Source organism: Equus asinus, chromosome 5 (assembly GCF_041296235.1).
Source record: "Equus asinus isolate D_3611 breed Donkey chromosome 5, EquAss-T2T_v2, whole genome shotgun sequence".
NCBI classification, from domain to species: domain Eukaryota; kingdom Metazoa; phylum Chordata; class Mammalia; order Perissodactyla; family Equidae; genus Equus; species Equus asinus.
Genome location: NC_091794.1, coordinates 69923962 through 69948211, shown reverse-complemented (window position 1 = coordinate 69948211; position 24250 = coordinate 69923962). Strand labels below are relative to the sequence as shown.

The 24250-nt window shown below is 57.6% G+C and overlaps 2 protein-coding genes across 12 annotated transcripts in view; one reads left to right on the top strand and one right to left on the bottom strand.

Moving 5' to 3' along the window:
* Window positions 1-10494, top strand: part of ACOT11 (acyl-CoA thioesterase 11) — a 52496-nt gene extending 42002 nt beyond the window's left edge. For all 8 annotated transcript variants that reach the window (XM_044770863.2, XM_070509839.1, XM_014844364.3 and 5 more), the window contains 10 exons: window positions 241-397; window positions 1616-1735; window positions 3021-3165; window positions 4351-4406; window positions 5181-5247; window positions 5597-5680; window positions 6337-6470; window positions 8538-8669; window positions 9357-9483; window positions 10339-10494. In XM_044770863.2, coding sequence (XP_044626798.1) covers window positions 241-397; window positions 1616-1735; window positions 3021-3165; window positions 4351-4406; window positions 5181-5247; window positions 5597-5680; window positions 6337-6470; window positions 8538-8669; window positions 9357-9483; window positions 10339-10494 — 1178 coding nt within the window. The remainder of the gene's footprint in view (window positions 1-240; window positions 398-1615; window positions 1736-3020; window positions 3166-4350; window positions 4407-5180; window positions 5248-5596; window positions 5681-6336; window positions 6471-8537; window positions 8670-9356; window positions 9484-10338) is intronic.
* Window positions 10495-10567: 73 nt separating this feature from the next.
* FAM151A (family with sequence similarity 151 member A) lies at window positions 10568-23633 on the bottom strand. 4 transcript variants are annotated; one of them, XM_014844365.3, is made up of 8 exons: window positions 23279-23633; window positions 22054-22197; window positions 16488-16640; window positions 15248-15407; window positions 13618-13842; window positions 12732-12871; window positions 11762-11905; window positions 10568-11323 (listed from the first exon to the last, which is right to left on the bottom strand). In XM_014844365.3, the coding sequence occupies exons 1-8, from the start codon at window positions 23403-23405 to the stop codon at window positions 10650-10652; spliced, it is 1767 nt and encodes a 588-aa protein (XP_014699851.1). In that variant the 5' UTR covers window positions 23406-23633; the 3' UTR covers window positions 10568-10649. The 4 variants fall into 4 exon arrangements, with proteins under 4 accessions (XP_014699851.1, XP_070365948.1, XP_070365945.1 ...); XM_070509847.1 differs by lacking the exons at window positions 22054-22197; window positions 23279-23633 and adding exons at window positions 17474-17556; window positions 17672-19207; XM_070509844.1 differs by lacking the exon at window positions 11762-11905.
* Window positions 23634-24250: the final 617 nt, after the last annotated feature.

Here is a 24250-nt window from a genome sequence, read left to right as displayed (position 1 = left end):
GTTGTCTCCAGGCTGGTGCTCTGTGCACTGCTCTGTAGGAGCCCCATCTCCCTCATCCCGTCTCCTCCCGTCCCTCATCCAGGTCCAGCCCACACCTCATGCACACGAGGGGCTGAGTAAATAAGACAATCTGGGTGGGGGCAGGGGTGGTGGTGGGGGTCCGGGCTGCTTGTGGGGAGGCTCTGCCCTTGGGAACCTTCTCACCTTGCCACCTCCCTCCCTCTGCCCCTCCCTGGCTAGATCTGGAGAGCAGAGACTGCAGCCACACGGTGCCGGCCGAGAAGACCCGGGTAGAGAGCGTGGAGCTGGTCCTGCCCCCCCACGCCAACCACCAGGGCAACACCTTTGGGGGCCAGATCATGGCCTGGATGGAGAATGTGGCCACCATCGCAGCCAGGTGAGGGGAGAGCGCACGGCCCCTGCCTGCCCTCCCTTCTCCCGTCTTCCTCGTGACCATCTCCGTCTGGGGGAGAAACCCAGCTTGGTGTTGGCCTCCAAGGCTTCAGAAGCTTGGCTGTTGTGTTGTGGGTAACCCAGAGAACCAGAGAGGAGTGATCTTCTATGAGCTGGCCATTCCTTCCTTGACTTCAAGAGCCCTCCTAGTTGCCATTGCCTGCATGGGAAGTGCCAAGGCCCTGGGCCCGGCACTAAGGCCTCCGCTTGGCCCGGCCCTGCCTGCTCTCTTCCTGAATCTTCTGCTCCCTGCAGATCGAGCTGGTTGCGCTCCCCTTCCCGTCCTGCACGAACCCAGCTCCTGCACCTATTCCTAGTGTGACCTCCGCCATGCGCCCCCGCTCTTCTTTCTCTGCTAAGATCCTGCCCACTCCTCCATGAAGTCACTCTGACTCTTCCCTTCTTCAAGAGGTGACACTAATCCCTATAACTTCTCCTGTAACTTCTGTGCCTGCCCAAGGCTGGTTCTACCCTAATTATTGGGGTATTTTTATGGTTATGATAACTGACATTCACTGACACTCTTATACCCTTGTGACTTTGTACTTGCCGTTCCCTCTGCCAGGAGTGCCCTTCCCACCCCCACGCCCTCCTTGGCCAGGCAATTTCTTCCTCACCCTTTAGAGCCCGCCTTACACGGCCCTTCCTCCCCTCCTCTGTGTTTAGATGGGGACACAGTGCGTTAGCAATGCCATTTTGGGCAGCCTGGGCTATGAGTGTGATAAGACCTCAGAGAAGGGTCAGAGCCCGGGTAGTCAGGGAAGTCTTCCTGGAGGAGGAACACTTTAGCTGGGCCTTGAATGACAAATAGCCTTGGGTAAGGGGCGGGCTTCCAGGTAGCAGGAACAGCAGGTTGTAGGGTGTAAAGGTTGGAAGGAAAATGGGGAAGGGGTTTACCCCAAGCCCTGCCCTAGGCTTTCTTCTGTCACCTCAGGCTCAGCTGTTTTCCACAGGCCTTAGTATTCTAAGCTGTGAGATGGGCTTTAGTTCTGTTCTTCTGGGCTGACCTGTCGCTGGGTTGGGTGGGAGTGAGTGGGCCAGAGGGCAGTGGATGTGGTTTCAGGCTGGGTCTCGGGATGGGGCAGGGGTTGGAGGCTGGCCCAAGTCTGTGACTGAAGCACTGGGGGCATTTCCTGTCCCCCTGACCCCTGGCCTCCTCCAGCCGGCTGTGCCGTGCCCACCCTACACTGAAGGCCATCGAGATGTTCCACTTCCGGGGCCCATCCCAGGTTGGGGACCGCCTGGTGCTCAAGGCCATCGTGAACAACACCTTCAAGCATAGGTGAGGGGCCGGGATGGGTGGGGCTGGGGCCCCCTGGGGCTGAGGGCTCTCTCTGACCCTAGAAGGGACCTGGCTGCAATCCTGCCAGGACCCCGTTGCCCTGCAGACGAGGTCTGAACCCTGCCGGCTGCTGGGTCGCTTCACTGGCACCAAGATTCCACTCGGGTGTCCCCTCTTCTGGGCCCCCTGCCTGGGTCTCCCGTTGTCTCGGATGGTACTGCGTGCTCAGCGTGTCTCATCTCTCTCCCTGGCTCTGCCTCTGGCCTCCGAACTATGAGTGCTCACATCACAGGGCCACCTCCTGCCATTTATCAAACCCTTTCCCACCCTTTCCCTAAAACAAACAGTCCCCAGAGCCCTGACCCTTGGAATGAATCCTGATACCTCCATGAAAGCTGACTTTAAATATGTAGCTTTTTTGGTGATTTCAAATATTTGGTGATTTTCAATGATGGTGTAGTCATTAGAGTGAGGGATCTGGAGCCAGGCTGCCTGGGTTCAAGTTTGGCTCAATGCTTAACAAGCTGTGTGACTTTGGGCAAGTTACTTACCCTCTCTGAGTCTCAGTTCTTTCACCTGTAAAAGGGGACTCGCTACAACTCCCTCAGAGTTGTGAGGATTCAGTGAGGCGTTGCTGCGGAATGCCAGAGGAGACGTCTAGTGAAGCACCATTGCTGCCTGCTGTTATTGTTGTGATTATCATTATTCAAGGTCTGGCCAGCATAGTCTGCCGCCGTGCAGGGGAATGCCCTGCACTGGGAGCGTGAGGCCCGGTTTCTAGTCCGGATTCTCCACCTGCCCATGTGCGGCCTGGGGCAGTCATTGCCCTGTGCTGGGTCTCAGTCTCGCCGTTGTTGATGTTCTTGCTGGGTGCTGTCAGCGCTGCTGTCGCGCTCGCTTGGAGGTGCATGTGTACGGGGCGTCTTTCTAATGGGGCCTGCACTCCACCTCCTGGCGCCTCTCCCTCCACAGCCCTCTGCAGTTCACCCTTGCAGATTTCCTGTACGTGCTGGTGGCGCCGCCTCCCAGCTACAGCCCACGGGGGCGTGGACCGGGGGTTTATTCATTCTGTGCCCCAGTGGTGAGCACAGGGCCGGGCACGCATAGGTCTCTCTAAACATTGAGGACAGGGACAGTTCTGGGTTCCTTCCTGCCAGTGGGACTGTGATCTGGGCTGCTGGAAGAACCACAGGAGTGTGTGTGTGTGCACGTGTGTGTGTGTTAGGGAGGGGGCGTGGCCTGGGAAGGTCTGTCCCGATGAGAGCCACCCCCGTCGTCCCCTCAGCATGGAGGTGGGCGTGTGCGTGGAGGCCTACCGCCAAGAGGCTGAGACCCACCGGCGACACATCAACAGCGCCTTCATGACCTTTGTCGTCCTGGACGCGGACGACCAGCCTCAGACGCTGCCCTGGATTCGGCCGCAGCCGGGGGTGAGTGGGGGCAGCACTCTGTCCCACTGCCAGCTCCCTCTCCTCCCCGCCCAGGGGTGGGAGGCCCCGCCCTGCCCCTCTGCTGGGGCCCAGCCAGCTCTGAGTGCCCTGCTGTAGACCCCGGAGATGCCCCTCGGGCCAGGCAGGCCCCTCGTTCTGCCTGTAAGAGCTCAGCCAGTGCGTGTGGGCCGGGCCCGTAGTTGGGTGTAGCAGGGGCTCTGAACCTGCAGAGTTGGAAGCAGGTGGGCTGGAACCCACCTCTGCCATGCGCTAGCACGTGCCCTCTGCCAGCTTCCATCCCATCTCTAAAGTGGTCATGTCTGTGGTCCCTGCCTCTCGGGGCTGTGGGGTCTGTGGTGAGTGTCATGATGATGGCGACAGGAGAGCAAATAGCACAGGCATGAGAGGCGGGCCTGGGTTCAAAGGCTGTCTCAGGAGATGCTCCCTTGTGCCTTCTGGGGGCCAGGGAGTGACCTTGCAGAGGTCGCCCTCTCTCTGTGAAGGTCCCCGCCCTGCCTGCATAGGCTGTGCAAACCTCTCACCCTGTAGCTGGGTGTCGGACGGTCAAGGGTGGGCGGTGGGTGGAGGAGCGGGGAGCCTGGCAGACAGGGGTACAGTGCACAGTGCACAAGGTGCCTTCAGGCCTTCACCATTTAATGCTCACGAGGGCGGCTCCGAGGCACTACTTGGTTGTTGGTTCTGTTCCTGACTCTCCTCCTTACCCCTGAGACCGTGGGCAAGCCCCTTAACCTCTCTGTGCCTCAGTTTCCTCCTCTGAAATGGGGACAACATGAGTACCCGCCTCGGAGGGTTGTTGTAAGGCTTCGATGAAGTTGCACATGGACAGCATTTCAGTTGAGTGCCTGGGCAGAGCAGTGGCCAATGAATGTGGCTCTTACTAGCATCATAAGTGCCCTTTGGGGATCCCCTTTCGCAGAGGAGGAAGCCGAAGTCCAGGTGGTGTTCCCAGAGTCACTCGGACAGTCTGGGGGAAGCCAGGCTGGAGCTCAGTTCCTGGCACTTTCCCGTCCATCTTGCCTTCATCACGGCTGCCCCAGTGAGACCTGAACGCCCCTTTAGGGCTGCAGGGCCTCCTTGGGCCCTTGCGGGGCAGACAGGAAGCGGGGCAGGGGGCAAACTGGTTGTCCCTCCTACAACACAGTCTGTCTCTGCTTCTCACCCCAGGATGGCGAGCGGCGGTACCGAGAGGCCAGTGCCAGGAAGAAGATCCGCCTGGACAGGCAAGTAGGGCTGGGCAGTGGGAGTGGACACAGGCTCAGGGCTGTCGCCCTGCTCCCCGGGTCCCAGGGACTTGCGTTTCTTCAGTGCCGCCCCTGTGCTGGGCGTTGGGCTGGGCCCTTTGCATCCATGCAGCTGCATCACACAGAGGTCTTACTGGACCCCTGTCCTGGCCAGGACACTGAGGACAGAGGGATTAGGCATCCACGGGCACGCAGATAGGAATGGTCGGCAGACTGAGAATTTGAACCTGGCCAGGTCTGGCCAGTTGCAAACCTTGTGCCTTCCATCGGCTCTGATGCCTGCTTGGTAGATGCAGAGAGAAAGGCCCTCAGAGGAGACACAAAGCCAGGTGTGAACGCCGCCGCTGCGAAAGCTGTCCGTGGGCTTGACCATGCTGCCAACACGCCGGGGGCACCAGCGCTGTTAGTGAGAGAAAGTGTGCATTTCCCGGGTGCCCTGTGACAGCCCTGTGAGGCGGTGTGACCACCGATCCTGTTTTACATATGAGGACACTGAGGCACAGGGTGAGGCTGCTGTAGCCAGAGTTGACAGCTCAGCAGGGGTGGGGCGCTGAGCCTTCACCGGCCCCTTTCCTCCGTGCTGTCCCCGCCTTTGACGGTATTTGTCTTTTCTCACCGCTGTTTTTGGTGAGCCCATCGGTCTCCCACCCACTGCGCTCAGCACAGGGCCTGGCACACAGCAGGCCTGAGTAAAGTCTGTCGAAAGAGATGGGCTTCCAAGGGACCATGGTTGTCATCTTCCCTCCTTCCCAGGAAGTACATCGTGTCCTGTAAGCAGGCCGAGATGCCCCTGTCTGTCCCCTGGGACCCGAGCAACCAGGTAAGGCCCTCTGCTTCAAGGGGACAGTCCTCAGGCCTCCCCTCCTGTCTGAGTGGGTCTGGAAGTCGGCCTGAAGGGGACAGGATGCAATGCTGTGCCTCAGGACGGGGCCAGTTGGCAGAGGGCCTTCCCGTGTCCCTGTGTGGCAAGAGGGAGCCGAGGCCCTGAGAGGAGAGATGACTTGTGCAGGGTCACACCGTGAGCCTGGTCAGGCCTGGGCCTCCTCCCCACAGCCCGGGACTCTTTCCATAGCGCCACTGCCCTGCACGGTCCGCGCTCCTCTCCCCGCCCCAGCGTGGCTCGGCTGGAGCCCGAGCAGAAAGCTGAGTCTGCGGTGCGCTCCATGCAGGTGTACCTGAGCTACAACAACGTCTCCTCCCTGAAGATGCTGGTGGCCAAGGACGACTGGGTGCTGTCCTCGGAGACCAACCAGGTAGCTGGCCCCACTCATCCAGCCTTCCTTTCTCCCCTGAGCAGCCAGAGGCGGCTGATTGCAAGCAGCAGAAACTCTCTCAAACCACTCCTGTCAAAGGGGCTTTCTTAAAAGGAATCTGATGAGATCATGAAACCAGCCCAGTGATAGCAGCATACCTGCCCCACCGGGCGCGGAGTGGAGGACCCCGTCCTCCTTCCCTGCTGGCCCGCCTTCGTGCCCAGGGTCTCCTCGCTGCTGCTCTCAGCCCAGCTGCTTCCTCCCGTCTGCCCTTCCTCCTCCACTGCAGGGATGAGGCCAGGAAAGACTTGAGCTCAGCCAGTCTGGCCTGTACCCTGGGACCAGTCGCTTCCCCACCTGTGACATTATGGAGTTGAATAGACTCCTGGCTCTGAGGATCCATTCCATTGTTGCCTCAGTCACTGCTTCTTAAGACACCTTCCTGTCCACTTGGGCTGAATTCTCTCAACAGCTCATTTTCCAGGGGATGCGACCGAGGCTCAGAGAGGTTGGGTCCTTTTTTCACAGTCACACAGCAAGTCAGTGGCAGCCCTGAGCTTCCAGCCCTGGCCGCTAGCACCTCAGTCAGCCCACCCCACCACCCAGCACAGTCTGGGGAGGGGGTGCAGGAGCACGGCTGCCCTGTGTCCATGTAGATCCGCCTGTACACTCTGGAGGAAGACAAGTTCCTCGCCTTCCACTTGGAGATGTTGGTGCACGTGGACGCAACCCAGGCCTTCCTGCTGCTGTCGGACCTGTGTCGGAGGCCTGAGTGGGACAAGCACTGCCGGTGAGGTGGGGCGCCTGCGAGGTACACTCGCTGCTCAGGCCCGGTGGGTAGGGCGGGCCCTCAGCTGTCTCCTGTTGAGCCATCCCCCATCGTGCTCAGCCCTGCTGGCCTTTCCCTGGGTGTGGGGGGCGCTGTGTTATGCGTCAGGAGGGGTCAGAGCCAAGGGTGTTCTGAGCCCCCAGGAAGGGGACTGAAGCTCAGGTTGGAGTTGGAGGCCTGCGTTTAAGTCCTGTTTCTGGCCCAACTAACTGTGTGACCTTGAGCAAGTCACTTCCTTTCCAGGCCTCAGTTTCCCTTCTCTTAAAATGGGTACTTGAGGTGTGGGTCATGGATTTGCATCCAGGGATAGATCAGTGATGTCCAGACCGTGTTCTGTGGAGTTCTACGTTCCCGGAGTGGGCTTGGGGACCGCAGCGGTGTGGGAAGGCTGACGGGCGCTGGGCCTGCTCCCGGGTTCAGGGTAACAGAGAACGGCCAGTTTGCTGCTTTTACTGAGTTTGCTGGGTCTTCTTAGGGATGTGTACACGAATCTGTTATTTTTTAATGTACTGAGTTACTGAATATAAATATGTTATTCCTATAAATACATTTGTTCCCTCAATTTACTGTTTCTTCATGTGAATATTTTCTTCTTACGTTTAGTCGAGGAAGATAAGTACATTCTTAGGAAAATAGCCAAAATGTCAGTGTTTAACATGGAAATGTTAAAGTTGAAACTGGTGTTTTTTCAAATTCTTTCTTTGAAGTCATTTTCTGTTATGCCGACACCCTGCTTTGGGGGGGTTCTGTGATGGTTTCTCCGATGGCTTATTAGGATTCCTGAGTGTATGCATGAGGAGTGGCTGTGCATTTGGAAATCCAGCGAGCTGGTCATTTGACAAATTGGCCTTGCCCGCCCTACCCCCATCTATCTCCACCAGAGCAGGCCTGCTTGCAGCTGTTTCCTCATGGGCTTTCTGCTGAGGTTTCTCTGCAAAAAGGGCTGTGTTTCTTTAAAGAGCCCTGGTCTAGGTGACCCCAGACATTGCTGTTCTAGAGGGGCTTTTCCAGAGGCGACTCAGTGGTCGATGTTGTGGGGAGGGGATGGGCGTATGGTAGGAAGGCTTCTTGGAGGAGGCAGGCTGGTGTGGGCCTTGAAGGCTAGATCAGATCTTGATACTTGAGGGGTTGGGGGGAGTGTCCTGAGGGGAAGGGGCACCCCTAGCTTCTTCCCCCGACCCTGTCCACAGCCGCCCTGTTCCTGAGGCAGCCCCGAGGGTGGGCAGGAGAGTGAGGAGAGGCTAGCAGGCTGGACATGGTCATGCGTGTCTCTGTGAGGGGCGCTTGTGTGTACACGTGTTTTGGTGTAAGCCTCTGTGTGTGTTCCCGCCCGGGCCTAGGGGGCAGAGCTCTGGCACCTGACAGCCAGAGCGCCTCCCGGCCGTGCTTCCTTATTAGCTCTGTGGCCATGGGCAGGGCATGTCCCTGAGTCTCAGCCCCTCATCTATGGCGTGGGGTACCCAGAGTACCTACGGCAGGGGCTCTTGTGGGATTAAGTGAGAGTACACGTGGACTCTTAGAACAGCGCCTGGCACATGGCAGGCGCTCACTAAGTATCAAGTATGACACTAAATCACACATGTGCGTGGGGCGTGTGCACCAGCACAGACATGGACAGATAGGCATGGATCTGTGTGTGCACCGGTGGGTGTCCTTCCATGTGTCTGTGCCTCTGTGCCTGTATGCCCACAGGTGTGCAGGTGTCCTTACGTGTCTGTCTGTTCTTGTGTCTGTGTGTGCATGCATTTGTTTGTGTATATGTGTTTGTGTTCCCTGATGTGTGTGTTGGGGGGGGGGGGCGTGTGCATTTGCCTGTGTATGTGTTTATGTGTGCTCCTGTGTGTGTGTGTGTCTGTCTTGGCCAGGCCTTCCCGTGGTCCCTGCAGGGCAGTGTAGGGGTGAGGTGTCCCCCAAGCATCTGCTCAGGGAGGCCGAAGCGTGGGTGGGCCTGGGCCAGACCGGTTCTTATACCGGAGAACCAGCGCAGAGAACCAGAACTTGGGCTCTGAGCTCTGGGCCTCCCCACAGGAGCGTGGAGCTGGTGCAGCAGGTGGACGAGGACGATGCCATCTACCACATCATTAGCCCCGCCCTCGGTGGTGACACCAAGCCCCAGGACTTTGTGGTCCTGGCCTCTCGGCGGAAGCCTTGTGACAATGGGTAGGTGCCTGCCTGCTAGAGTGGGAGGCGGGCAGGGCTCACCTTCCTCCCCAAGGAGGGGACATCAGCCTAGCGTTAGAAGTCTGCTTCCTGTTGGCCATGGGACCCCAGGCCCCACTTGGCCTTTCTGGGCTGCTGTGGTAAAATGGGGGGCAAGGGGACACACCTCCCCTCTGGTCACTGTGCTCTAAGGTCACCGTGCTCTAAGGCAGGATGGTCTCTGTCCTGTGGTGGCGAGGCTGCCTCACCCCCGGCTGTGAACAGGCTGTTGCTCACATGGCTACCTCCTTGGCCTCCATCCTTTGGAAGCCCCGTGTTGACTGGAGGGTGGCAAGTCTGCCCGCTGTGCCATGGTGAGGATGCCAGCACGGATGGCATCACTTCCTCCAGAGACAGGCACAGAAAGATGAAGCACGAACATCCCAAAGCACACGGCTCCTCCCTGGGCGTCGGCAGTAGAGGGGCTTTTCCAGAAAACCTGCAGTGAAGTCACGCTGGTTCTTGGCTCATTCAGTGCCGCTAACCCACAGGCGCCTCCTCTCTCCTGCTGGCCGGGAGCCTTTGAGTTTGTGTGTCCTAGACTCTGGCGAGGGCCTCAGTGCCAGGGGGGCTCCAGAGCCTGGGTCAGTGTCAAATAGGCCTCACTTTCTCTTTCTGTGCCCCCTCCCTGCCCTTCCTCCTCTCCAGGGACCCCTATGTCATCGCTCTGAGGTCAGTCACGCTGCCCACGCACCGTGAGACCCCGGAGTACAGGCGTGGGGAGACCATCTGCTCGGGCTTCTGCTTCTGGAGAGAGGGGGACCAGTTGACCAAGGTGAGGCCCAGTGTCTCCTCTCCCGCTTCCACCTGGATCCGCCCCAAGGCCACGTGTGTGTCCAGAGCTGTACGGCTCAGACAATTCCAGACCCGGGCCCCCCACCCACCAGCTGGCTCCCTCTTCCAGCTTGGGAGCGCCTAAGAGTGTCAGGGGCTGAAATGAACCTTCCTTAGGGTCTAATCTGTGCAGAGAGAAGTCTGAGGCCACTGTGGTCTGGGAAGAAGCTCTGGATGCTGAAGGCAGAAGGCCTGGGTTCTGATCTAAAATTTGCCTCCTTGTTTATTTATGGATATAAACTTCTGTCTAGGAAGGCTTAAGATGGCTTCCAGGGCCCATAAAACTCAGCGGGGCAGTCAGTGTTCATTGCAAACATGGGGAGGAAGCTGAGAGTGAGCGGGGGTTGGGGGGTGCTGCAGCTCCCCATTCGCTGCCCGGCTGCCCTCAGGGCCCTGCGCCTCCCCAAGCGGGGTGCTCAGCCTGCATTTGACAACTTTAATGCATAAACAGATGAGCTTCTCAGAACGACCCCTGGGCTTATTTCTAACTTGTTTCTATGGCCCTAGAGTCCCTTCATTTAAATGGGATTCCATGCTGAGCTCTGGGGACCCAGTCCCTGTCCTACAGGGCCTCCCAGCTGGCAGGAGAGACGCACAATGACAGTACAGTGTGTGGTGACAGATGGAAGCCAGGCTGTCAGCACCCAGAGGAGGAGGGGTCAGGAAAGCTGCTGGAGGAGGTCAGCCTGCCAGGCATGCAGCCTTCGAAGGCCCCGGTGCTGGCTCGCGCTTGCTGCCTCCCAGCAGGTGCCCACTCAGCACGCCCCGCCCCTGAGCGTGGCTTCGTCTCCTGCAGGTGTCCTACTACAACCAGGCCACCCCGGGCTTTCTCAACTACGTGACCACCAACGTGGCCGGCCTCTCCTCGGAGTTCTACACCACCTTCAAGGCTTGTGAGCAGTTCCTCTTAGACAACCGGAACGATCTGGCCCCCAGCCTCCAGACCCTCTAGGCACCCTCAGTGGCCACCTCACGCCCACTCCCACTCCATCCTGCCCCCGAGGACACATGTGCAGTGCATTGAGGAAGATAGAGGCATTTATTCCTTCCTGCCTCCCCGTGGGAAGCCTTGACCCAGGGGTCCGCCAGCTCAGCACCACAAGGTGGTCAGTTTCTGCCAACATCTGCCAGCAGGTCTTCACGGTAGCTCTGGGGCAGCCTGTAGTAGACGCGGGTCCTGTCCACAGCCCTGGCTGCCAGCAGCACTGCCCGCACAGATGCATAGTTGCCCCCTGCAGGGCTGTGCTCCACCGTGACGGTGGCCCGGGCGGAGGCTGCCAGCAGCCTGGCCACAGCTGCAGCCCTGCTCCAGCCCAGCGGCCCAGCCTGCAGCTGGAAGGACACAGGTTGCCAGAGGCCCTGGCACAACTCCAGCATATCCGTGAGCAGCTGTTCCCTGTAGCCACTGCCCAGCACCTCCTCAGGCCAGCCTGGGGCCACTGTCACGTGGGGGAAAACCTCGGCCACAGCTGTAAGCAACTCCCTGCCAGCCACGTGACCAGGGACAACAAAACTCCCGTGGGAGACTGTGGCCCCAACCCACACAGGCCAAGGCAGGTGGCCAAGGGTGGAGAGGTGGGCCAGCATGGCCAGGGATGGCCGGAGGGCTGTGGGTTCTGCTATGTGCAAATGGATGCCCCAGCGTCCAGGGTGCGTGGCAAGCTGCAGCAGGCAGGACTCCAGCGTCAGGGCAGGGCCACCTGGAACATGTACGATAGGCACAGGGTCCCCAGCTGCAGGCCCCCGGAGGCCAATGTTCAGCAGGATCATGCCTTCTCTGTCTGGAAGAGGGAGTGGAGGCAACAGTGTCGGGTTCAGGTGAACATGGGGGTGTCAGAGGCCCTTGTTCCAGAGAAGGTGGCATGGTGATGGGGGCAGCCAAGGGGGAGGAGCTGGGGCAAGGTCTGTCTAGGATCTGTCAACTGGGTCTGGGCTCCAGGTAGAAGGCTGCTTTATAAATGTGCCTGGGACTCATCACACCCCATGATAAGCCGCTAGCTCAGCTCTTGGCCTTGCCTGTGACTGAGCCCTGGGGCCTGTGCCCCCACTCCTGCAGCACCATATGGCTGAGGACTCCAGGGCGAAGGCCGGGAGCCCCATGCTCTTGACGCTTTGTCCTCCCCTTCCTCGTGGCCAGCCTGTCCCCGTGGTAACAGAGACCCGAGCAAAGGAAGCCCTGCAGTTTAGCCTGGAGCCCCGGGGCTGCAGGCAGACCTCACCTGGGACTTGAACCGTTGCTGTTCTTCCCTTGCCCTGGACTTCAGGAACCAGCCACTCCACGCTCAGACCATCCCCCCTGGGAAGCTGGAGAAGAGGGGCCAGGCTGCCCCCGGTGTAGTAGCTTCTCTTCCTTGTCGTGTTCACTGTGGGCCCCCAAATTGCCAGGATGAAGTGGTCCCCATTCATGGGGCGCCGTCTGTGTGCACGGCTCTCCATGCATTCTTTCTAAGCCTCACAGCAAGCTGCCAGGTAGCTCTAACACCCGCGTCGTAGGCTATAAGAAGTGACCCGCCCAAGGTCCTACAGCCAATAAGCAGAGTTGCTGGGATTGGAACCTGATGGAGCCGGGTCCCTCGGTCCCAAAGCTGGTGTTCCTCCCCCTCACCTAGATGGCTCCCAAGGCAGGAGCGTGGAGTCTGACGCATCCCCTTTGAGGTGGCTTAACTGCAGGCCTCCTAGGTTTGCAGACAAGGGAATGAGGGCTTTGGGCAGGGAGCAGGGAGCGTCTGCAGCGTGGATTAGCAGGTGCGGTGGAGGGGCCACTCTCTGAGCAACCCGCAGAGGAACGCACTGCGAGGGGCAGTGGACGGGCTTTGGAACTGGCTGGGTTCCAGCGTGAGCTGTGTCGCACACGAGCTGAATGGCTTTGTATAAACACTTAACTGTTCTGGACCTCACTTTCCCTATCCCTGAATATATCCCCTATATATATAACATACATAGGGGATATATTATATATATATATATATATATAAAATCGAATCCCTGTTTCGTGGACTTACGAAGCTGGGTAGCATACCGTACCAGGGTCTGGCACACAATAGGTGCTTAAAATGGCTCCTTCCTCCTATTCCACCCAGCATTTTCCCCTTCCGATGCCCCGCCCTGCCAGCTCTGCTCGTGTCCAAGTGCTGCCCTTGCAGAATCCAGCCCACTGCCCTTCTCCACCCTTCCCAGATCCCTCCCTACCCGCGAGCTGCTTGAACTGCGACAGGACAGGCTCGAAGAGGTCATAGTAGACTTGGTGGGTGGCGCTGTTGTCCCGGATGTAGAGGAGATCGTCCACTGACACGGGGTCCAAGGCACCCTGCCACAGTGTCAGGCTGTACCTGGGACCCAGAGAGCCAGCTCAGCACTTGCCAGGGCCCAGCAAAGCCCTCAGCCCCACCCTGTGCTCAGAACTGGACCCTAGCTGGGCAGGGGCGGAGGCCCTTCTCCCTGAGCACTGCCCCCTTCCCGAGGGCGGAAGAAGCCACAGGGGCTTCAGGAGGCTGACTGCAAGCAGAGGCTGAGAGGGAGGGAGGATGGCCTGCCCTGCCTCCTCACTGGGATCTAATTCAGGGTCCTGACTTAGGAAAGTGACAAGGACAGAAGGGATGGGCACGCGGTGGGGTAGATGTCAAGTATGAAGAGGGGAAGGGGCAGCCTCTGGACTCCTGTGGGGAGGCTGAGGAAGTGGTGATGGGCAGACTGCAGGCCTGGGATGGGGGTTCCTCAGCCCCTACAGAGCCATCCTGGGGCGGGTCTGCAGGTGCAATCTATGTAGCCCCAGGGGCACAGCTGGCTCCCATGGGAGGAAGCCATGGGGAGGCAAATCGTGTCTCAGTATAAACACTTTCCAACAGGCAGGGAGTCAGCCACCAATGGATGGGCTACCGCAGGTGGTAGTGAGCTGCCCGCCACTAGAGGCAGAAAGCAGGGACATTGTAGCTGATGTGAGCACTAGAGGGGGTCGGACCAGGTGATCTTTAAGCCCCTCCCAGCTGTGAGCATCTGAGGTCCTCCCAGGGGCATTAGTGCCTGGGAGTGGGTTTGGAGGGAGCAGGGTCAGTGGCAGGGGCCTGGGCGTTTTCACCTCTCAGATTGGCCCAGCAGCCAGCTGAAGTGGGGCCAGGCAGCCCGCGCCATGACAGCCCGCACGGGGAAGGTGACCCTCTGCGGCAGCACTCCCACCAGCCCCTGCATCTCCTCCACCATGGCTCGGGTGTATGTCCCGTTTGGGAGCAGGGGCTCGTAGAGAGTGGTCCAGCCCGGAGACAGGGTGGCCTCAGGATACTTCTCCTGAACCAAGGCCAGGAACCTGCAGAGAATCAGAGACGCTGGACTCTGAGAGGCTCGCTGGCCCCTCCCTCACCTCCTGGGTCCCCATCACAGTGCTGGGAAGTGGCAGGGCCTGTTGAATGTGATATAAGCAGAAACCTAAAGAGCGGAAGTGGCTTGTTCAAGGTCCCACAAATAGGGCACGGACTTGGAGTCGGGGAGGCCTGGGTTCAGGTCCTGACTGTGACCCTGGCAGCCCTTCAACCTCTGATTCTCAAAGATCCCTTCCAGCAGGACAGCGCTTCTTAAACATCCCCCTATGGGCAGAGGAGACGCAAGCCAGGGCCAGGGGTGGGGTCTGGGCCTTGCCAGCTGTGAGCCTCTGAAGCTTCAGGTTTTATTTTTAAATTTCATGCAAATTTTAGTAGGCAAATGATGTTACCCTCTCCTCGTCCCCAAACTGTTGGGTGAAATCAGTAGTCCAAGAAGACAAACCATATTTATCTTGGGCCACTGACTACATTTTTCACACTGCTGCTCTCCAAATGCCCCTCAATTTGAGAATCACAACAAATATTGGCTGGCTGCACTGTCGGCTGGTTGGCTGGACGGATGGATGGTAAAGAGCGTGGGGCTTAGAATCGGCGAGGCCTGGCTTTGAATCTTTGCTCTGCCGATTATTAGACTTGGGTGGGTCATTCAACTTTGATGAGATAGTTCCCGTATTAGAAGTATGAAGGTAATAGTACCCACCTCATGCTCATCGTAAGAGTTAGTGGTATTCTACAACTAAAGTGTGCAAGACGGTGCCTGGGACGCGCGATAAACATTCAACAGACTGAGCCTCAGTTGTCAGTTTTCTCAGCTGCAAAATGGGGGCAGGCACTTCTAACCTGGTGTTGCCATGTAAGGATCCAATCAGACACATTCTCTCTTTTACGTGGCCCTTCTTTGCAAACTGTCAAGCACCATGCGGTGGGTGTATGTGAGGCCTGCTAGTGGCGGTGCTGGGTTTCAGAGAGGCTGGGGAAGGCTCAGCGCTTTAGACTCTTCTAGCAGGCCCAGCCCTGCCCTGGTCACTGGGCCTGTCTGCTGTCCGGGAATTCCCAGTGTAGTAGGCATGACAGACCTGTACTCCGACAATGACAACCCAATGAAATCAGGGCTGTTAGAAGGAGGTGTGGGTACTGAGGGCCCCAGAGGAAGTCCCTCAGCAGCCTGGGATGTCAGGGAGGTTTCTGGAGGAGGTAATGACAGGGCGAGGGTTCACCAGGAAATGGGAGAAAGGCATTCGAGGCAGAGGGAACAGCATGTGCAAAGGCTCAGAGGTTAGATTACGTGGTGTGGCTTGAAGCAAACTCAGCAAAGGTCTCCTGAGCACTTCCTGTGCAAGATGTGGAAAGAAGAGAGCTGCACACAGCTGGGGCGGAGAGGTGAATGCTCACCGCGTGGCATTGACCTCAACTGAGATGGGCACATTGGGGCCCCTCAGGATGTCGGCGTTGATCCACACAGGCCTCCGGACTCTCCCGTCCTCTGTCAGCTGCCGCAGGAGGTCCAGGGAGGGGCCCACAGCCTTGAGGCTCTTGAAGTCCAGTTTGATGCCTGTGGGGAGGGGGCATGGGCTTGGAGAACTGGCCCCTTCTCAAAGGAAGGAGGAACTGGAAGACGTGGCTTCTTGGGGCAGAGAGCGAGTACGGTGTGTGGGGGAGGCAGGAAGACAGGGGCCAGGGTCCCACTGCGTGTGAAGAGGGCTTTCAAAGAGGCAGAGAGCTAACCTACCAAGAAAGGACCTCCCTCTGCAGGAGTGAGCTCCTGGCTCCCGGGGGAAGCAAGCAGAGGCCAGCCAAGAGCTTGGGACTTGGGGCTGGAGCCGGGGTTGTCAAGCGTCTGACAAAAAGGGACTGTGATTCTCAGACAGGGCAGGCTCAGGGAGGGGGTCCTGGGCCACCAAGCCTGTGGGGAGGCCATTCGGCTGTTGGGAAGGGGCGTTTGAGTAGGGGAGGGCCATGCTGTAGAAGGAGGACCCAGCGTGGACCCATTCTACTGAGGGTTGTGAAGAACCGGGATGAAGAGGGGGCAGGAGCTGAGGCTGGGAAGTTAGAGGGGGCTGTTGGAAACCATGCCAAGGAGATCACACTTCGTCCTGAGGACAATGGGGAGCCGTGGAGAGTTAAAGCAGGGAAGTGACATGACGATCAGCGTTTTGGCAAGCTCACTCAGGTAGGGCTGAGTGTGGAGGTGGGGCTGAGTGTGGAGGTGGGGCTGAGTGTGGAGGTGGGGCTGAGTGTGGAGGAAGGAGGTCCAGGCGAGGTCATGTGGCTGGATCTGGATCAGGGGCTGGGTTAGGGGTTAGAATTGGGAGGTGCAGCCGCTGAGTGGGGGTGGGGGTGAGGGAGAGGGAGGCATCAGGCGACTGGCCTGGGCTGTGCAGGGGAGGGTGGAGTTAGACTTTGAATGCTGCAGATCTGTTCTGTGGATGCGGGCACTCTGCAGTTTACCCTGTACTTCCACACCCCAGCTCACCTGCTCTGCCTGAGCTGCGGCCTTGGAAACGGGGGTGGGGCTGGAAAGCCGAGCCCAGGAGCCACACATGGTGGGCTTGGACCTGCCTCCCAGTGCAGGGGTCCCTGCACATTCGGCCTGAGGCCCAGAGGGCCGGGGGGGCCGGGGCCAGGTTCCTACCCTTCTGAGAAGAGGCGAGCACAGCCTCCAGCCAGTGCTGCAGGGTGTTGTCGCTGTAGACGGCCGGGGGGTGCGCCATGACGGGGACCCCTGTCTCGTTGGCTGTATTGAGTCCCTCCACCGTGACGTCTGCCTCCAGGACCATGGCGTTGCCTGTGCAACAGGCAGAACGAGATCAGCTCCTTTCTCTAAAACACAATTTTTCTCACCGGCACAGTACTACATGTTTTTAATAGAATATTTGGAAAATACAGAAAAGCAGGAAGAAGAGAAACCGTCGTCCACATTTCCATCACAGTTCACTTTTGGATGTATTTTCTTCCATTTTTGTCTGTGTATAGTTTTTACACAGTTGAGACCTCCCTGCATTTATAATTTTTAATCTTTTCTTTCAATGTTACAACACATTTTCACAGTCTTTTCTATGACTCGTTAAAAAAAAGAGCTGATGCCCTGCCTGAGGGCGCTCGCCGTGGTTCGCTTCACCACTCCCTAGTCCTGAGACGGGTCGGTCGTTTCTCAGTTTTTGCTACTAATAAATAATGCTGCATCTTTTATTCTGCTGTTTGGATTATTTCTGATCCCAACTTGTGGAATTTGAGTCAAGGCAACACAGGGACATTTTGAAAGCCCATATTATCAAACTACTGTCCAGAAAAATGGCTCTGATTCATGTTCCTGCCAGAAGTGCGTGAGCTTGCCCGTCTCGCTGCATCCTGACAGCCTGAGGAAATCGTTATTTTAACTCAGTCAGGTGGCTGTCGGTGGCTGTCGGGTGACCCTGCCCTCGTGAGCCAGTCTCGGAGGGAGTGGGGCCTTTCCAGTGGGAAGCAGATGCTCGGAGACCCTGTGAGGAGCCCTCTGGGCCTGGGGGGTGTCGTGGGGGCGGGAGGGGTCACTTTCAGCTCCCGTAACTTCACAGAATGTTGGCCTCAGAGGGGCCTTTTCTCCCCGGTTACCCTCAGCCTCCTGACCCGTCCTCTCACCTCCAGCCCTGCTCTCCTCCAAGTCCATTCTCTACACAGCCACTAGAATGAGTCTTCTAAACACATGCCCGATCGTGTCACGTCTGTCAAAAAACAAACACAAGCGCCCCATCGTTGCCCTGAGAATCGAATCCAAATTCCTTCCCCTCGTCTTTGCGGTCCCGTGTGCCCAAGCCCTGGCAAGCTTTCCAGTCTCACCTGGAGTCCCTCTTCCCTCAACCTCTAGGTTCCAGCCACTGCAGCTTCTCCAACATAATGTGCACACAAGTCACCCAGGAGCAGTCAAGACGCAAGTAGGTCTGGGCGGGGCCCAAGATGCTGCGTTGCTAACAAGCTCCCCGGTGATGCCCACGCTGCTGGTCCGTGGACCACACTTTGAGTATCGAGGCTCGCGTTTGTCTTGTCCTCCCATCTCTGGGCTCTTACATGTGGCTGTTACCTTGACAGCACTCTTTCCTCTACAGCTTTACCAGGCGGCCTCCTGCTCATCTATCGGTGTTGGCTTAAAATAGCTCATCCTCAAGCCCCACGCCTGATGGAAGTCAGGTCTCCTGCCTCTTGCTTCTCCTTTGAGGGCTCAGGCCCCATGTAAGGCGCACTCAGCCTCCCTGAGTGTAAGCGCCGGGGAGCAGGCTCTCGGGCTGCCCTGACCATCACTTGGATTTCCAGGGCCTCGACGGTACCAGGCCTAAAGGGGAGCTTCCGGAATGGTTGTTGAATGATGAACGGCTGAAGGAATGAATGACAGAAATGTCCAGATCAATGATCCCGGTCCAGAAAGGTGAAAGAGCTTGCCCAAAGTCACAGAGAACTTTTGCAGATCTCTCTGAAGTCTAGGTGTCTGGATTTCTAGGAGGGGCAGGAAGCTGAGTGCCAGGTGGTCCCCCCGCTGCGCCAGGCACTCGCACTGCCCCATTTCATGCTTGTGTTCAACATCCCTCTCAGAGTGCGGACTCCGGGTTCCTCAGGCGCAGGATGGAGACAAGCTTCCCTGGGCTGCGACCGCAGGACATGGACATAAAAGCGTGCTATAAGCCGGGAGGGGCTTTATGCGGGTGGCCTTTATTTTTATGGCTTGAACACAGTCCTTTCTTGTCTTAACTTTCGGTTCCGTGGGACTGTAGAGAAAGGGGTCCAAAGGGTTGGACCCAGCGAGGCCCAGAGTAGCCAGGCCCAAGGGGGACAGCTGGGCAGATGAGAGGGTAGCTCAAGAGAATGGATGCTGAGGGGTCTCCTTCCCCATCTAACAGGGGCCAGTTCATTGTTGGGGAGGTGAGGGTGCATCGGGAGGGGGTCAGGGCTGGGAGCCAGGTCTCTGAGTCCCTCTGACCCTCTGCTGCTGCAGCCTCACTTGATTTGCACCAGCTGCCTCCCTTGAGACACCGTGAGCCCCTTGAAGACAGGGTCACATCTTAGTCATTTCTGAACCTTCCTCCTGAGCTTGGCCCAGAGCAGGGGCCCAGCAAACGCTTGGTGAACTGGATTAGAGACTGATGGAAAGTACATCCTGGACCTTGCCTCCACCTGGATCCAGCTTCTTTCTGGGAAAGCCTTCTCCCTTGTCATTAAAAGCTGTTACTTGCCTTGTCGATGCTGCATGTTGGGGCCGACTTGCTTGGGTGGGCGTGTGAAGAAGGAACAGGATGAGGGCAAGATCAGGTTCCCGTGGCCACCGCAGGAGCCCTGGTCCTCAGAGGGCACGGCCAGCTGGGAAGGAGTGCTGCTCTCCAGAGAGAGCAGACAGGAAGTTAGCAGGCCCGCCCTCCCCGCACCCCCACAGGCCAGGAGCTGTGCACTTCTCATGCAGGCAGGAGAGCGCCAGGCCAGGGTGCAGACCCTGGACAGACTGCTACCTTCCAGGCCCAGCCCGAACACTTGCAAGCTGCATGAACTTGAGCAGGTTCCTTGACCTCTGTGTGCCTCCTTTTCCTCATTTGCTAGAATTAAATAATAAAATATCCTTGGCTAGGCATTCACTGTTAATTATTATCTGCATGGCGTAGCTCATTTAACTAGGGTGACCAGACGTCCCCATTTACCTGGGCTAGTTCGGTGTGTTTCTGCTGTCTCAGCTTAATTATGAATGATCTCTTTCGTAGTCAAAAGTGCCCTGGTTTGGACGATAAACGACATGGTCGTCCTACCACCGCACGTTTTACGGCGGGGAAAAGGGAGCTGCAGACAGGTGAAGTCGCTTGTCCCAAATCCCTCCTCTGGTCAGTGGCGGAGGTAAAATCTGAACCCAGTTCTGTCTGCTTCCCGGGGCTTCGCTCTGGCCTGGCGTCTCTACGTGGATGGCCAGTCATGTCCAAGATGCCTTCCCAACCTAGCCCCACCACTGGCTCACGCTCAGGGGCCCCACCCTGGTTGTGGTGCCACCCTCTTCCCAGAGACCTACCCCAGGACCTGGCAGGACCCTCAGGGAGAGAACTGGGCTGGGGTCCTCTCTGGACCCCTGAAGCTCTGCTAAGGGTGCCTCTCCATGCTCTGTCTGCTGGGTGCGGCCTGGTGGGGGCTCTTGGCTTGCTTCTTGGCCAAGGTCCTGGCTCGTGGGGCCAGATCCCTTGTCTGCTGCCCCAGGATGAGCCGGTGGTGGGGTGAGGGGATGGGTCCTCTTTGTCTCCCTTCAGGCCTCACCTCCCAGATAAGAGTCCTCTCACTCTGGCCTGGTCCCCTCATCAGGGGAGAGTTCTCTGTCCTCCTTATCACCAAGATCTGGCCATCAGCCTCCCATTCAGAGGAGACCTCTGAAGCAGCAGCAGACTGGCTCCATCCAGCCTGTGATGGCCTCTCCTCTGCTGACCACCAAGCCTGCCTCTTCCAGGAAGTCCTCCCTAGGGACTCATTTATTCTTTCTTTCAGCAAGCCTTTACCAGGCACTTACTCCCAGGCCCTCTGGTGTGGTGACTCTGCAGGAATAAGAGCGAGAGGCCTGGCACCTGTCTTGTTCTGCTTCAGACCTGCTGTGTGACCTCGGATGAGACTCTCTCCCACTCTGGACCCAACTTTCTTCATCCGAAATTGAGGGGTTTGAGCTGAGCAGTGGTTCTCGAAGTGTGGTCCTAGGACCGGGAGCATCAGTGTCATCTGGGAACTTATTAGAAATGCAAATTCTTGGCCCCAGAACCACTGAATCAGAAACTCTGGGGGTGGGCTGGCAGTCTGTTCCTTCTGAAGCATGCTCAAATTTGGGGGCCTTTCTTTCCATCTTGCATTTGTTTTTTTCTGAGGAGGATTTGCCCAGAGCTGACGTCTGCTGCCAATCTTCCTCTTTTTGTATGTGAGCCGCTGCCACAGCATGGCCACTGATAGATGAGTGGTGTAGGTCTGCGCTCGGGCACTGAACCCGGGCTGCAAAAGTGGATCACACAGAACTTAACCGCTAGGCCACCAGGACTAGCCCTTCATCTTGTATTTTTGTTGTTAGCGCTGTCAAGTTGATTCCAACTCCTAGCCACCTGTGTACAACAGAGCGGAACCCTGCCCAGTCTTTTTGCACCATCCTCTCACCTGCTGACGCTGTACCAGACAATGTTCCCCTGCTGTTCGTGGGGTTTTCATGGCTGATTTTTTTGGCAGTAGGTGGCCAGGTTCTTCTTCCTGGTCTGTCTGAGTCTGGAAGCTCTGCTGAAACCTGTCCAGCATGGGTGACTCTGCTGGTATTTGAAATACTGGTGGCAGAGCTTTCAGCATCACAGCAACACACAGCCACCACAGTATGGCAACCGACAGATGGGTGGTGTGGTGCCCTGATCAGGAAGGAACCTGAAGTGGGCGTTGAGACCACCGAACCATAATCACTAGCCCACCAGGGCCGGCTTCCGCCTTGTCGGGTTACTACTTTAGAGTTTATGAGCACGTTCATGAACATTGTCTACTGAGCTTCCCAACAGCCCCGAAGGAGAGCTTGTCTTCTCTGCTGAACCGGGTCAGACGTTATGCAGCGGTTCAGAGCGTGGGGGCCGACCGCTCGGGGTTCCTGTGTTGGCTTAGCCACTTGCAAATAGTGTGGCGTTGGGTAAATTACCCAACTTTTCTGAGCCTTCGTTTTTCTTCTGTCACATGGTACCCATGAAACAAGTTGTCCGTGGTCGTAGGAGAACCCACGTGGAAGGTGTGTGTGTGCCCCACGGTGAGCAATCCCTGACCGGTTGCCATAATCACCCTGCATCGGAGACTCAGAGGCGTTACACAGTTTGCTCAGGTTTTTACAGCTCGTTTTGGTAGCACTGGGCCTGAGACTCACATTTTCTGGCCTCCTCAGGCTTTGAGGGCAAAGGCTTCCTTAGCAGGGACAGCTGTCACCTGACAGGTCGTGGGAGGGAGGGCGGTACACGATGACTTTGGAATCAGACATCTGGTTCAAATCCTCGGCTCAGAGCTTATCAGCTGCACAAGCTGAGCCAGTCACTTAACCTCTCTGAGCCCCGCTTCCTCGTGTGGAATATGACGAGCATGTGTCGATAGCCATCATAACCCACCTCATAGGTCATGTTGTCTCATCCCCACTTCTGCCCTCCCTCCATCTCCTCCCCCTCCCCCCCACCCCGGCCTGTCCCAGTCCTCGCAGCTGGACTTACCGCTCAGGGCAGCCCCCATCTCCTCCTGGCTGTTGGCAGCGTGGTACCAGGTGACCAGCAGGCCGTCCCGTTGGCTGATCTGGCCCTGGCTCAGCAGGTAGTCCAGCATGTCAGCATCCGGGCGGCAGGCCGCCTGCTCACAGCCTGGAATGAAGGCCGAGGGGGCTGTGAGCATCGGTTTCCGCTCCAGCCCGAGACTCCCACCCATTCACCCCACTACCCCTCCCTGGGCTCCCCGGTGTGTTCAGCATGCCATCTGGCAGAGAGACAGTGGGACCCCGGAGTTCATCAGTGCTGTGAGAGAGGGAAATACTAGGCTTCTGGGCACAAGGAGGTCCCGAAGCAGCCTGGGGCCGTCAGGTTTACAGAGAAGGGCACATTTAAGGGGGACCTTGACGGATGGTGTGAATTTGACGGAAAAGGGTGACTAGGTTGCTCTGGACAGAGAGAACAGTATAAGCAAAGGCTTGGCTGTAGGAAAGAGAGTGGCTGCCTAAAGGAATGGCCATTGGCCTGTTACGGACAGATGCTGAGGAGTGGAACAGGGCAAGCCTGGAAAGAGGACCGTGATCATGCTGTAAATGGCGTTGAATGACAGCAAAGGAGTTGGGTGTGCTGAGGGCAGCGAGCAAGGTTTCTTTAGAAAGATCTCTCTGACTGCAGAGCGACCTGGGCTGGCGAGAGCAGGCGGGAGACAGGGACTGTGAGGGAAGCGGAAGGCCGCTGCAGGGTCCAGGAGGAGACGGAGGCCTGGCGGGGGGAGGGCAGGGCCGGCAGGGATGGAGGGTGGAGGGTCCGAAGGCAGAACCCTCAGGGCGCAGGGACTGAGGCTGCAGGCTGAGGCAGAGGGGGCATGCAGGCTCATCCCAGGTCCCCGTGGGAGCAGAGGCACTGGGACGAGCAGGCATCCGGGGGAGGGGATGAGTTCAGCTCCGTCTGCTGAGTTTGAGATGCCTGCATGACCCCCCAAGAAGGAACGTCTACTGGGGGCCCAGAGGGAGGTTTGGGCGGAAGACTGAGTTTTGGTGGTCTTCGGGCAGCTGAAGCCTCGTGGAGGAGGAAGGGAAAGAAAGTTAATGGAACCTTCTGCTGGGGATGAAATTTTGGTGGGTATGTGGGACGGGAGAGGAAGGCATCACAGCTGTCAATGGGGACAGAGGCTTGGTGGGCACAAGGAGTGAGCGAAGGGGAAGCCAACCAGATGGCGTGATGGGGAGGCCCCTACCTGGCCGAGTCTGCTGCTGCAGCATGAAGCCCAGGACCATCCCGATGGCGAACACCAGAGCCATGCTGGCACTGCCAGCGAGAGCCCACCTGGTCTGACTGTCTGCACAGCCCTTCCTGCAGGCCATGATGCCCTTCTCTGGGAGCTCCCCCAGTTCTTCACTGCCCAGAGTTCTCGGAGGCTCCCTGCAGCTGGGATCTGGTGGGAGGCAGGAGCCCCCAGTGGCACCCACTTCTCCCCTGGCCAGGCCAGCCCCTGCAGGCCGGGACGTCCCAGTGTGGAGACAGCTCCCCGGGCCCTCCTTCCTCCCTGACCTCCTCCTCTTCCCTCACCCTCCGGGGATCTTAACAGGTCAAGCAGAAAATCTTGCCACCCCCTAAGTGACCCCTGAGCGCGTGAGGAGGCAGCAGAGTATGTCGGACTGAGCGCCTGGACATCTAGAATCCTCAAGAGTGAGGATAAAATAAAGAATTTTTTTGGCAAACAAAAACTGAAAGAGTTTACCAGTAACAAACTCTTATTAAGGAAATGCTAAAGGCTGTTATTCTTCAGGCAGAAGAAAACTGATCCCAGGTAAAGGCTCTGAGATTCAATTTAAAAAATGGTCAGCCAAGATGTTCATAAGGTACTTACTGAATCTAAACAAACACTGACCCCATGAAACAAGAATGTCTCATTGGTAGGGTTTAGAACAGAACTGGACTGGAATAAAGGGTAACAATAGTGTGTCAGTTGGGAGGTGGCTGACTGGGGTTGAACTCTTCCAAGGTCCTTGTGTGTTTGGCTTTTGCTTTTCTGAAGGTGGACAGCAGCACTACTCCATTTCAGACTTTGCTATGTGAGGCGTGTGTGTCAAGACGACAAGAGTAACCCCGAAAAATAGATATAGAGTATGTAGTTTCCAAACAAACAGAAAAGGGCGAAAAAGGAGTTGGGGAAGGCAGGTGAATTCTGCACTCCTAAAGAAGGTGA